The sequence below is a fragment of the Ornithorhynchus anatinus genome, chromosome 18 (assembly GCF_004115215.2).
Source record: "Ornithorhynchus anatinus isolate Pmale09 chromosome 18, mOrnAna1.pri.v4, whole genome shotgun sequence".
NCBI classification, from domain to species: Eukaryota; Metazoa; Chordata; class Mammalia; order Monotremata; family Ornithorhynchidae; genus Ornithorhynchus; species Ornithorhynchus anatinus.
The window spans coordinates 13,703,985-13,717,272 of record NC_041745.1 but is presented as its reverse complement, the minus strand read 5'-3'; the positions used below and the strand labels follow the sequence as shown (position 1 = coordinate 13,717,272).

At 42.0% G+C, this 13,288-nt stretch overlaps 1 protein-coding gene across 4 annotated transcripts in view; it reads right to left on the bottom strand.

Annotated features, from left to right (window-relative positions):
- GABRG3 (gamma-aminobutyric acid type A receptor subunit gamma3) overlaps positions 1-13,288 on the bottom strand; it is a 437,607-nt gene that overhangs the window by 64,460 nt on the left and 359,859 nt on the right. For all 4 annotated transcript variants that reach the window (XM_029046704.2, XM_029046705.2, XM_039914661.1 and 1 more), the window contains one exon: positions 9,367-9,504. In XM_029046704.2, the coding sequence (XP_028902537.1) occupies positions 9,367-9,504 (138 nt within the window). The remainder of the gene's footprint in view (positions 1-9,366; positions 9,505-13,288) is intronic.

The window sequence follows — 13,288 nt, the reverse complement described above, 5'->3', positions numbered from 1 at the left end:
TGAGACATTCACAGGTGTATTTATGAAACTTACATTTTTAAACCCCAACATAGGTAAATTCACCATCTAAAAATGAGCAGAGATTGAATAATAGAGATGATTTTTAAAAATATGAATTCTGAATTTTTCCTGAAGAAGAAAAACAGCACATGAAAATTGGGGCTCCTGTGTGATTAATCTCTAAGGGGTTCTCAGGTATGATTATTCATACCTCTTCAATTCATTAAAGGTTAAAGGAGCATAACAGAGGCATAATAATGATATTTTATCCCTGTAAATTATGTTTCCATCATAAAAAAAACCCAGTATGTTAAAATATTAAAAGAGAACTGACATATGTATTGTTGCATTGAAAACGGATTTGAAATCTACAGTTTACACTGTTTAAAGTGGACCCATCTGTTAAACAGGAAAACAACCTGTTTGCATCCTGAGGACTAAAGGAAACTTCTGGGAAAAAATGAAATTCAATCTGATGCAAATGGTAATTAGAATTTTGACATCAAGTCTTACATTTGAAAGGGAGGTATTTCATTTGAAATTCACAAAGCTATCAGATACCTCAAGAGGTGCAAGTGATTCTCAGAGTGACAAGTTCACTCATGAATACAGTTCATCTATTCATCCTCCCATTCATCATTCATCTACCCGTTCATCATTCATGCATTCATTCATGCATTCATTCATTCATTCATCCATCCATCCATCCATCCATTCATCCATCCATTCAAACGCATTTACTGAGCCCTTAACTTTGTTGAGAACTGGGAAAATATTACATGGATAGGAATTAAGCATGTTTCCTGGCCCTCAGAGTCCTCACAATCTAAGAATAATGGGGAATTGACAGCATATCACACAAGGGAAGATTTGAGTGGTAAACATGGCAGATAATGTAAGATTCACAAAGCCCAGAATGAACATAATTAGAACTAAAGTACAATTTGGACTAGAGGAGCAGTTTTTGTGTCTCACTTTTTGAACATTTTTTGTCTCACTTCCTGCAGGCCAGTGAAGGGTTCAGCAAGTTTGCACTCTGTCAGCATGTCGTCTCTGAGCCAAAGGATGGCTTCACAGACCAATTAATTGGAATAGTGATTTCAGGTTTTCTGGTAAAATTATGAATTTACCCAGTTGAAGGTTAGATCCGTGTAGCTAATTGGATTGAAATTCAACTTGGAAAATGCCTGTCCCATATCTCCTGAAGTGCTGTTTCAATTAACGTAGGAGTGTTTGGTGTCACGTTCCTCGAGACTCCTTGTGGCCCGGGAACATGTTTACCAACTCTGTAATAGTGTACTTTCCCAAACCCTCAGTACAATGTTCAGCACAATGTAAGTGTTCGATACATTTGACTGATTGATTTACTGATTGATATAACGTGCAACTTTGGCAGTGGAAATATTGCAGAACACCTCACGTTTGGAGAAACTGAAGCAGGGAGTGCTCAGCGGTGCCCAAGTCATGAGAGGGAAAACTGGAGAGACACCCATGTACGAATCTATCTCTGTCCATTCCTTTACTTTCATGAAAAAGATCCTCTTAATTAACCTAATGATGTCACCTTTCCATCATCACAAACCAAAAGTTAACATGTCTGCGGGCATTGACTCTCTACAATTATTCTTTCACGGCTTCAATTTCAGAATAATTAGTTTATGAAACTAGTCCAGTTACATTATAGGTTCTTGAGTAGGAAGGTACATTATTTTATGAGGAAGAAATATTCCAGAAAAATGTTAGAAAAGTGAGATGGTCTTCCTTAGAACACCTGGAAGTTTTTATAAAGAAGTCTCCTGTATTAGGTCAACTGCTCAGTTATGGACCTAGAGAAACTGTGGAACAGTTTTATCGATCACATAGATGTGAAACACTGTCTCTCAGTGTAAAGGGACACAATTGTTACAGGCGATCTTTTTATATCCGGAAATTTATATATTTCTACATTTGGCATTTTGGAAAAGCAAAGTTCCTCTCTGTTAAACAAACCATTTTTTCATTATCAATATCAATAAAATATCATTATTATGCCTCTGTTATGCTCCTTTAACCTTTAATGAATTGAAGAGGTATGAATAATCATACCTGAGAACCCCTTAGAGATTAATCACACAGGAGCACAGCAATTTTCATATGCCCAAATAACACATTTATTATTAATAATAATGATAATAATAATGTTGCTATTTGTTAAGCTCTTACTATGTGCAGAGCACGAGCACTGTTCTAAGCGCTGGGGGAGATGCAGGGTCATCGAGATTGTCCCACATGAGGCTCACAGTCTTAATCCCCATTTCACAGACTAGGGAACTGAGGCACAGTGAAGTGACTTGCCCACGGTCACCCAGCTGACAAGTGGCAGAGCCGGGATTTGAACCCATGACCTCTGACTCCCAAGCCTGGGCTCTGTCCACTGAGTCAGGCTGCCTGACTCATAATAATGACATTTGGGTGGCCTAGTGGAACCATCTCAGGCCTGGGAGTGAGAGGACCTGGGTTCTAATCCCTGCTTTATCACGTTCCTGCTGTGTGACCTTAGGGAAATCACAACTTCTCTGTGCCTCCATTCCCTTATCTGCAAAATGGGGATTCGATATCCGTTTTCTCTACCCTTTAGACTGCGGACACCATGTGGGACCTGCTCATCTGATATCTGTATCTTAATACAGTGCTTGGCACAAAATAAGGGTTCACCAACTACCCCATTTTTAAACACATGTGCCAAGTACAACGGTAGATATAGAAGAAACACATAAGAAACAGAGCGGCAGAACGGAGTATTTAATCCTCCCTAGGTGGATGAGGAAATCGAGGCACAGATTACTTACATAGCAAGGCTTAATTTAGCAATGCCTGTTCTCCCTCCTACTTGAACTATGAGCTCTGTGTGGGACCTGATTATCTTGATTCTACCCCAGTAGTAGTAAGACACAGTAAGCACTTGACAATCATTATTATTATTTTCATTATTTGAATTGCTCAACATCACACAGCAGGTAAGTGGCAGAGCTGGGCTTAGGACTTAGTTTCCTGACTTCCAGCCTTGAGGTTTTTCCCCTAGCCTCAAAGATAGCACAGCTTTTGAGGGACTGAGAAATAATTCCAGGTTTCACCCCACAACTAAGAGAAATTCTCACCATGAGGTAGGAGAAAATGGTTGCCATTTTACAGCATTGAAACAGAAGGATTTTCCACTGATTCTTCCTGGGTTTTGGGGACTCCTAATAATTTTTCGGATTGACCATCATTATATCCTCCTGATTTGAGCAGTTATGTGGCTATTCTGCAGTGGTAATGAAGAAATGGTATTTATTGAGTGCTTTCTGTGTGCGGAGCACTTTACAGTGGACTGCGCAGAGTGTTTGGGAGAGTAGAGAGGAACAGAGGTGCTAGACATGTTACCTGCCCACAGTTGGTTTACAGTCTACAGGGAGCTCATGTTATGTCTTAATAATAACAACTGTGGAATATGTTAAGCGCTTACTACGTGCCAAGCACTCAGCTAAGTAAGCACTGTGGGAGATTTAAGGTTAATGAGAAAACTGAGACACAGAGAGTGTCACAGTAACCTGCCTAAGGTCAAACGGTAGACTGACAGAGCAGGAATTAGAACCCAGGTCCTCTGACTCCCAGGCTCAGGTTCTTTCCGCTAGTCCACAGTACTTCTCCGACGTTCTCGCCGTAATGATCTACCCGTAAGGAGAATGAAGCTATTTCTACCTATTAAAAGTTCAACAGTAACTTTTCCGCAAAGCGTCAAGGCTCACAGTTTCTAGTCTAATCCCAACGGCCCATGAGAACTTTGTGCTCTGCAAGTAACAGACAGCGCAGCATTATCAATGTCTCAGAGGAACAATTGAAAATTCAAGTAAAAGGAAGAGATTTCCAACATGCATATATGTGTGTGTGTGTGTGTTTGAAATCTGCTCATTTTACTTCAATTTTTCTATATACATGTACACATATCTAGTGCGAGATGATCTGGCTAATGAAATATTCAAGATTAAGTAATTGTAATTATGACTGTACTTCTTTGGTTAATCTTAGGGATAATAATTAGTGAGTGGAGGGAAGGGCGTACATGCCTTAATTAGACCTCCTGAATGGAACTGGAGCAGTAATTCAACATCACAGTGCCCCACTGGATATCTCTCGGGCCCATACCCGTGTTCGACAAAAGTCGAGACCAAATAAACTTTGTTGCTCTTTCAGTCCATTGATAGGAATTTAAATTAGTTTCCTGCTGGGTAAAACTTTTCACAGTGAACAGATTTTGAAATTAAGATAATGAGTATAAGGTCGGTATTTTAACATTAGCTACAACAATTCCTTTATTAGGACAGTCAGCACCCAAGAGAGTCCTATATGCCACTCAAATTTGCACAAAGGGACCATATGGTTTTTTAAAAATGGTATTTGTTTAAGCCCTTACTATGTGCCAGCACTATTCTAAGCACTGGGGTATATACATGGTTGTCAGGTTGGACACAGTCCCTGTCCCACATGGGGCTCACAATCTCTATCACCATTTTACAGATGAGGTAACTGAGGTACAGAGACGTGAAGTGGCTTGACCAAGGTCACCCGAAAAGTGGCAGAGCCAGAATCAGAACCCAGGTCCTTCTACTCCCAGACCCATGCTCTAATCCATTCTTCTCAAAGTGTGTAACATAATTAATTGTAAAGAGTAGCTGCCCTCAGAGAAGGTCTGGTTCAGCAAAGAGGAAGCAGTATGGGTTCAGGAGTCAGAGGATGTGCATTCAAATCCCACCTCTGTCGCTTGCTTCTCATGTGACTGTGGATGAGTCACTGGTCTCTTTTTCCTCATCCATCAAATGGGGCATAAATAGCTAGTCTCTCTCCCCCTTAGAATGTGAACCTCTTATGGGACATAGGCTGTAACTAGCCTGATTATCTCGCATCTACCTCAGTGCTTAGTACAGTGCTTAGCACACTATTTCTTAAGCACACTATTACTGCTGTTATTCAGTGTTGAGGTTAAAAACACTTTTCAATCCTGGATTAGATAAATGCCATTTCTCTTCCAAGATATTTGAGCAAAGTATGCCACACTGGTCTATGCTTAGCAGTTGACTGATTGTTTGCCTTTGGGATGGAGTACTATCTGAGGATTTGTTTTCCTATATACACAAAACACATATCCTCTACCCTCCTTGCTTTTCATTTCCCAATTTCATTTCATCCACAGAGCAGCCTTTATAGAGTATGCTGTTTTCGCATCCAGTTTTTTTTTAAACGGCATTTGTTAGGCACTTATTACTTATCAGGCTAAGAGCTGGGGTAGAAACGAGATAATCAGGTTAGACACAGTCACTGTCCCACATTCGGCCCACAGCCTTCGTCCCCATTTTACAGAGGAGGTAACTAAAGCACAGAGAAGTTAAGTGGCTTCCCCCAGGTCACACAGCAGACGAGCAGCAGAGCAGGGACTAGAACCCAGATCCTTCTGACTTTCAGGTCCATCTTCTTTTTCCACTATCTACACTGTTTCCAGTCAGGTATTTTGAGATGAGCTTAGTGTCAGAAAGACTATTCTAGGACAGGTTGAAGAAAGGGCTTGCTAGAAACGGGATAAGACCAATACGGAGTGTTCTTGGGGAAACCGTTTTTATTTTAGACATACTTTTAATCAGTCAATCAATAGTAGTTATTGAGCACTCTGTGCACAGAAGAACTTTCCAGCCAGTCCATGGAAGTAGAGAGGGCTTTCATTCATAAATATTCCTGATCTACACTGTAAAACACTTGACTGCAGCTTCATTACAGCTAGCACTTTTCTCATGCTTAGCAACTGATATTAAACTTATTTAATCCCTCGATCAATCAATCAAAAGTTTTTATTGAGTGCTTAGTGTATGGAGAGCATTGGATTCAGAGTTTAGGAAGTGTAATAGTTTAAGAGTCACGATCTCTATGTGCAAGGAGTTTAAAATCCAATGAGGGAGACTGACAGGTGCAAGTTTTTCAGAAAGAGATGGAGGAGGAAAAAGAGACAGTAATATGGGTGCTGAGGGGAGAAATATGGAAGGATAACAGGTGTACTTTCTTAAGCTACGTGCATCCCAGAGGTGCTGAGAGTAGAATCCGACCTTGGAAAATGGAGCTCAATCATGGAATGCCTCGTGAAGGAGGAGGGATTTTAGAGGGTTGTAGTTTTCTCCTAATCACTGGCCTCTTCACTCTCAAGGGCCCGAGGACAATTCAGCCATCTTCTCCTCAGGGTTCTCCTAAATACTGGCTTCTTCACTCTCAAGGATCCAAGAACAATTCAAATCGCTCTTTAGGATTAAATAGTTACTGCTGGGTTTTACCTCAACTCCAATGTTTTAACTTCACCAACCCCACCATTCCTCCCACTCCAGTCAGCCCATCCCAGTTCTCCCCTCCCACCACACCTCCCTACCCCATCCACCACCCAACCCCTCCCCGTCCCTTGTGCCATCCCCATCCCTCTTCCCAGCCCCATTCCTGCAATCCTGTCCCAGCACTAACCCTTCCCCGTCAACTCGCTCCCTCCAAACCCTCCCCACTCCTCACGCAGACCCCTCCCTCCAACCCCTCCCACAAATTGAATGAATTCATTCACTCAATAGCATTTATTGAGTGCTTACTATGTGCAGAGCACTGTACTAAGCACTTGGAATGTACAAATCGGTAATAGAGACAGTCCCTGTCCTTTGATGGGCTTACAGTCGAATCGGGGGAGACAGACAAGAACAATGGCAATAAATATTCATTCATTCAATAGTATTTATTGAGCACTTACTATGTGCAGAGCACTGAACTAAGCGCTTGGAATGAACAAGTCGGCAACAGATAGAGACAGTCCCTGCCGTTTGACGGGCTTACGGTCTAATCGGGGGAGACGGACAGACGAGAACAATGGCGATAAATAGAGTCGAGGGGAAGAACATCTCGTAAAAACCGATGGCAACTAAATAGAATCGAGGCGATGTACATTTCATTAACAAAATAAATAGGGTAATGAAACTGTTGAGCAGACGAATACAGTGCTGAGGGGATGGGAAGGGAGAGGGGGAGCAGCAGAGGGAGATGGGGGGAAAAGAGGGTTAAGCTGCGGAGAGGTGAAGGGGGGTGGTAGAGGGAGTAGAGGGAGAAGAGGAGCTCAGTCTGGGAAGGCCTCTTGGAGGAGGTGAGTTTTAAGTAGGGTTTTGAAGAGGGGAAGAGAATCAGTTTGGCAGAGGTGAGGAGGGAGGGCGTTCCAGGACCGCGGGAGGACGTGGCCCAGGGGTCGACGGCGGGATAGGTGAGACCGAGGGACGGTGAGGAGGTGGGCGGCGGAGGAGTGGAGCGTGCGGGGTGGGCGAGGGGAAGAACATCTCATTAAAACAATAGCAAATAAATAGAATCAAGGTGATGTACATTTCATTACCAAAATAAATAAGGTAATGAAGATATATACAGTTGAGCTGACGAGTACAGTGCTGAAGGGATGGGATGGGAGGGGGGGAGGAGCAGAGGGAAAGCGGGGAGAAGAGGGTTTAGCTGCGGAGAGGTGAATAAAAGGATGGAAGGAGCTTCAGGCAGGTGGAAAAGTGTGAACAAGAGTCTGGAAGTGTAAGAATTGCAAATAAGGCTTAGATATTTCTTTTTACTTACATAATCAGTTAACAGTCAACCACTGGGATTTATCAAGCTCTTGTGTCCATATTTTCCATTTGTTATGATTACAGAGGTACCCCAGGTAACGGGCACCCCACAACACTACAACTGGGGGGATGAAGCTCCCTGAGGGCAGGGATTTTGTCTATCAAGACTGTGCTGTACTTTTCCAAGCACTTAGTACAACACTCTGCACACAGGAAGCACTCAACAAATACTATTTATTGAGTGATTGATTGATGATCGGCCATCCCACCCAAGTCTGTCCCTGACCTTGACTTGGCAGCCTTGACCAGAGTCATTACGTAGAAGTGCGGTACCTGTCTCTTAGGGTAAAATCCAGTACAGAAAATAAAAACATTGTAGCAATACAAAAATTAGAAATTATGCAAGGAGCAGCATGGTGGTAAAAGGGACAAGAAGGAGGCAGGGTTGAGTAAGACATGGGGGCGAAATCCCCTGGAAAAGGGAGGCTGGGGGAGAGGGGAGGGTGGTGGGAAGTGAGTAGGGAGGAATTATAGTGCAGCTTTTTTTTTTGGTATTTGTTAAACACTTACTACGTGCCAGGTACTGTATTAAGCACTGGGGTAGATACAATTTGATCAGGTTGGACACAGTCTCTGTCCCACACAGGGCTCACAGTCTCTATCCCCATTTTAGAGATGAGGTAACTAAGGCACGGGGAATTTAAGGGACTTGCTCAAGATCACACAGCAGACATTTGGCAAGGGCAGGATTAAGACCCAGGGCCTTCTGACTCCCAGGCCCATGTTCTATCCACTAGTCCATGCTGCTTCTCTGGCCAGTTAGGATCAGTTGCCAGCCTCGCCCTCAGTCGTACACCACTGCAATAGGCTTACGGAACCGCACTGGTCTTACGTTATCACACCAGCCTTGCTATCCTGCACCATATTCTCTCACGCTTTATGTTTCTGCACCTTCATATTGCTGTATTTCATGCAGTAAAAGAACACCTGCTGAACGTTATCATAGAAGAAAACCCAAAACATGACAATAATATAAAAGTGTATATCAAAACATTTAAGTCATGGTCTGTCTTTTAATCACCTTCCCCTTGACTCTTTCACTCCAGTGGAATTCAAGGATTCCATAATATGATTTTCCCATGACACAAAATACAATTACCATTTATAGCAGAATTAGGTGTAGCATTGTACCTAGAGTGGTGGCCCACAACAGGAAAAGGATCTTAAAGAAGTTTGAGAGGGAAAATTTGCATGTAAAGCAAAAATTAAAAGGAAACAGCAAATTTATGTGAAGAATCGGAAGAAAAGGAAGAAAGGAAAGCCAATCCTTACCATTAAGGGCTTGTATTCTGTTCATTTCCACAAATCCCCTTAAACATTTTGTGAAATACAATTCAAATTTTAAACCATAGTAAATATTGTACTTTGGTTTTCCACTGCATTTAGGATATTTGTATAGGTGAAACCCCTACCAAAGTGGACATGGATGGGGTCTGGTTTCCAGGACCATTCAGATCATCACGGGTTTTTCTATTGTTTTGTTTTGCTTTTATGGTATTGGTTAAGTGCTTACTGTGTGCCAAGCACTGTTCTAAGCGCGGATGTCTTGGGAGCCCAACAGCCCCTTAGTAATGTTAAAAAGGGAGGAAACTGGTTGATTTTGAATGGAAACTCATCTTTGGAAGATGTCACTTGTTGGACTAGAAAAATCCATTTCACTCCATCCTATTCCTACCTGAAGACGTTTTCACAATGTCAGTTGTATTTCTGAGCCCCATGAAGTCAAACTGGTAAAGCCGCCAGGATTTCTGATCTGCAGCCTCTACTGAATTTTTTCTCCATCTGTAAATCATTTCTTCTTTGGGGTAGCCATCTGAAAATACAAAACAAGTGTTAACTCTGCCAGGGAGATTTCTGGAAAACATAAATTTCCTACTTTTCTGACCAACAACAAGATGATAAAATCTGGGATGGTCTTTTCCTGTGGATCCCTAGTTGAAGACAAAAAAGGAAATATGGACTACAAAAATTAGCCCTTAAAGAACATTGGTTTGAAAAGTCCTGTAGTCACTAAGAAGTATGCTTCCATGAAACTCTGAAAGGAAGAAGCGGCTTTTATCAGTTTTCAATTGTACGATATCCTTAGGGTAAGTGAGATTGTTAGGCGTATCTTTTTTAGAAGAAAAGAAATCTGGTAGTTATCATATTGAAACTTCTTTAATATACAACAATCAGTCAATCTATTGAACAGTTACTACCTGCTATGCATTGTTTTAGGGGTTAGGGAGAGTACAGTATAATAGACATTTTCACTTCCCTCAGGGAGCTCGCAGTCTGGAGAGGAATACAGATATCAAAATAAATTATGGCTCCTACGTACATAAGTGCTGTATGACAGGGGGTGGGGTGAATGAAGGATACAAATCTAAGTGCAAGGTTGACGCAAAAGGGAGAGGGAGTAGGGGAAAAGAAAATTTAGGGAAGGCTTCTTCTCCCCCCTTTCCCTCTGCTCCTCCCCCTCTCCCTTCCCCTCCCCTCAGCACCGTGCTCATTTGCTCATTTGTTATTATCTTTATTACCTTATTTATTTTGTTAATGAGGTGGTACATCCCCTTCATTCTATTTATTGCTATTGTTTTTGTCTGTCCATCTCCCCCGCATTAGACTGTGAGCCCTTCAGTGGGCAGGGATTGTCTCTATCTGTTGCTGAATCATACATTCCAAGCGCTTAGTACAGTGCTCTGCACATAGTAAGCACTTAATAAATACTACTGAATGAATGAATGGAGGAGATGTGATTTTAATAAGGTTTTAAAGAGTGACGAATGATGAGAGTGATGGTCTGTTGGATATGAAGTGGGAGAGAGTTCCAGGCCAGAGGTAGGACATGGATAACAACTCAGTGGAGAGAGAGTTTTCTAGAACAAGGTTCTGAGGCATTCGAAGACTGACCAGGGTACGATGTAGTAGGAAATGGGCGAGGTAAGATAGGAGGGGACAAGGTGATTAAGTGCTCTCAAGCGAACAGCAATGCACATGATGGCTTTTTCTCAGGCAGTAAGCTAAATGATTTATGACAGAAAGTTGAATGTACTATATTACAAAATTTTTAAGTTGCTATTGATGTGTCTATTAATCTCATCTAATTAGCATTTATATAGCTATTTGAACAAAATACAATGTCATAAAGTGAGAGTTGTTTTTTGGGGTTTTTTAAACTATGTGATCAGCATAAATAATCATATGAAAGGGGAAAAGTGCCCAGACTTTGTAGGTTACCCTGGTGGAGGATAAGAGTGTGTGTGTGTGTGTTAGGAGAAAATAGCTTGTCCTTTGTCTCAGAATAAAAGGAGAAAAGAATACTTGGATGAAATCTTATGGTTATTTAAGAGCCTGAAACCAGGCCAAAACTTCACTGAAAATTCCTTATGAACACTTGGCCAGTCTTTAGGCCAGTCTAGATTGGAAGGAGGGCTCCAAGGATCCAAAAGGAGGAGATTGAGGAAGATCTGACAGCCTCTAGTAAGTTGATGACTCAATGACCTTTGAAAAATACATCTGTCTGCACTGAGAGAAGATTACTGATTGTTAAAGGCTTCATGTGAAGAAACCTGGTGCCAAAGATGAGGCGTATCATGACCCAGTCCACAGCCGAAAGACCTAAGATGATAATGGTGTTCAGTAGTACTCACTTGTGCCAAGCACTAGTCTAAGCGCTAGGATAGATACAAAATAATCAGATATGACAAGGTTCCTGTCCTATGAGGCTCACAATATAAGAATAAGGGAGAAAAATGTTTTGCATATAAGGAAACTGACAATAGTGAGGTTAAGTGACTTATCCAAGGTCATGCCGCAGTCAGTGGTGGATCTGGTACTAGAATCCAGCTCAACAAGCGACAACTTTTTTGTGTGCTCTGTGTGTCTGGGACTATGGCTCCTGCATTGAACTTCTCACCCACAAGTACAGTCATAGGTGAACTTTACCAACAGCCGTGTCTCCTTCAAATGTCAAGGGCCTCTCTCTAACCCTGGCCTACTGAATCCTTCCACTTGTGTTGCTTTCCAATTGGCAAACATTCAAGGTGGCAACATGGCAAAGGACAAGATGTGAATAAATGGGGAAGTTATTTTACTAAAGCTACCCATAGAGTGCTTGTGTTTATAAGAGCTTGTTGTGCAGAGTGGGTGGGGGAAAAAATCATTCTAATGGTGGAGCAAGCATCTTCCTAAAGCCCAAGCCCCTACTAGGGAGCATATAAAGTTTACTGAACTCCATCTGAGACAACTGAATTCCATGTTGGGGATCACCACTGGTTGGGGATTATTTCATGCATTATTATCTGTCCCTTAACTATTTTGAAACTCTGTGAAAGTCTCTCCCAAATTCCTGCCTCTACTTCCCAGGAAGAATGGGGGTGAGGGAAATGTTTTGAGGAACAGATGCTTTACGTATGCTATTGTCATACCTCCAAGGGGCTTCTTGCTCGGGGTCAATTAGAGGATTCGGGAGGTTAAACTAAAAGAAGCTCTATCAGCTGATTGGCCTTACATAGCTGATGCAGCCCACCCAAGATGTTCCCAGAATCCCACCAGTCCATCCTCCTGTCCCATCCGGGACTCTGTGGCCACACTCCTGCACACTGGAGGCTGGAGGTATGTATTTTTCAGGATCTTCTACCATCTGCCACGGAGCATAATGAGCATAATGAGCATTAGGACTGTTTAATAAACACTGACTACTATTATTATTACTACTGAAATTGCCCCTCCTCCAATAAGCCTTCCTCAATTCATTCCCAGCATCCCAAATCCTAAAAGCACAGCACACATCTCAGACGTTTCTATATCTACTTGCAGTAATCCTAACCACTAATATCTCTACTACATATACATAAAGATAGAGATTTTAGTAGGATTTTAAGTAGGAGGTGTCAGAAAAATTACCAGGGAGAACTGGCTTGCGGCAGCCAAGCGTTCACAGCAATGTCGATTTTGGGCCTCTGATGTCGGCTCTTCCTATCATTATGAAGCAGAATTCACCAAGCATTGGATTGTTCACCCACTAACAGGAAATGTGCGCTGGGCTTAGATCGCCGTGGAACGGGTTAGTTGTACCTTACTGATGATGTGATGTGTGGTTGCCATAGTAATCCTCCTCAATACAGATGAACCCTACTTGGCATATATAAATGTCTGTTTCCCTCTCTAGACTGTAAGCTAGTTGTGAGCAGACGAGATGTCCACCAACTCTGTTGTGTTGTACTCTCCGAAGTGCTTAGCAAAGTACTCTGCGCACAGTTAGTGCTCGATAAATACCATTGAAGATGATGATTTATTGAATTGTGCATTAAATTGTTGGTTTGGATTACTCTATTTGTAAAGACTTTCATTTCTGTCTCCCCCATTAGAGTACTAGCTACTTATGTGCCGGGAATGTGTCACTTGTTGTACCTCCAGAGTGCTTAGAATAATGTATTGCACCCAGTGGGGGCTCAATAAATACTATTATGTTAGCAAGAGGAAGGTAGATAGAAGATAGAGGGGAAAAAATGATTTAATTCTGGAAAGGGCTTGTCAGACCTACTTCCACCGAGGCCACCCAGCCAAGCACTGTGCTAAGCATTGAAATAGATAGATATAAGATGATCAGAGGG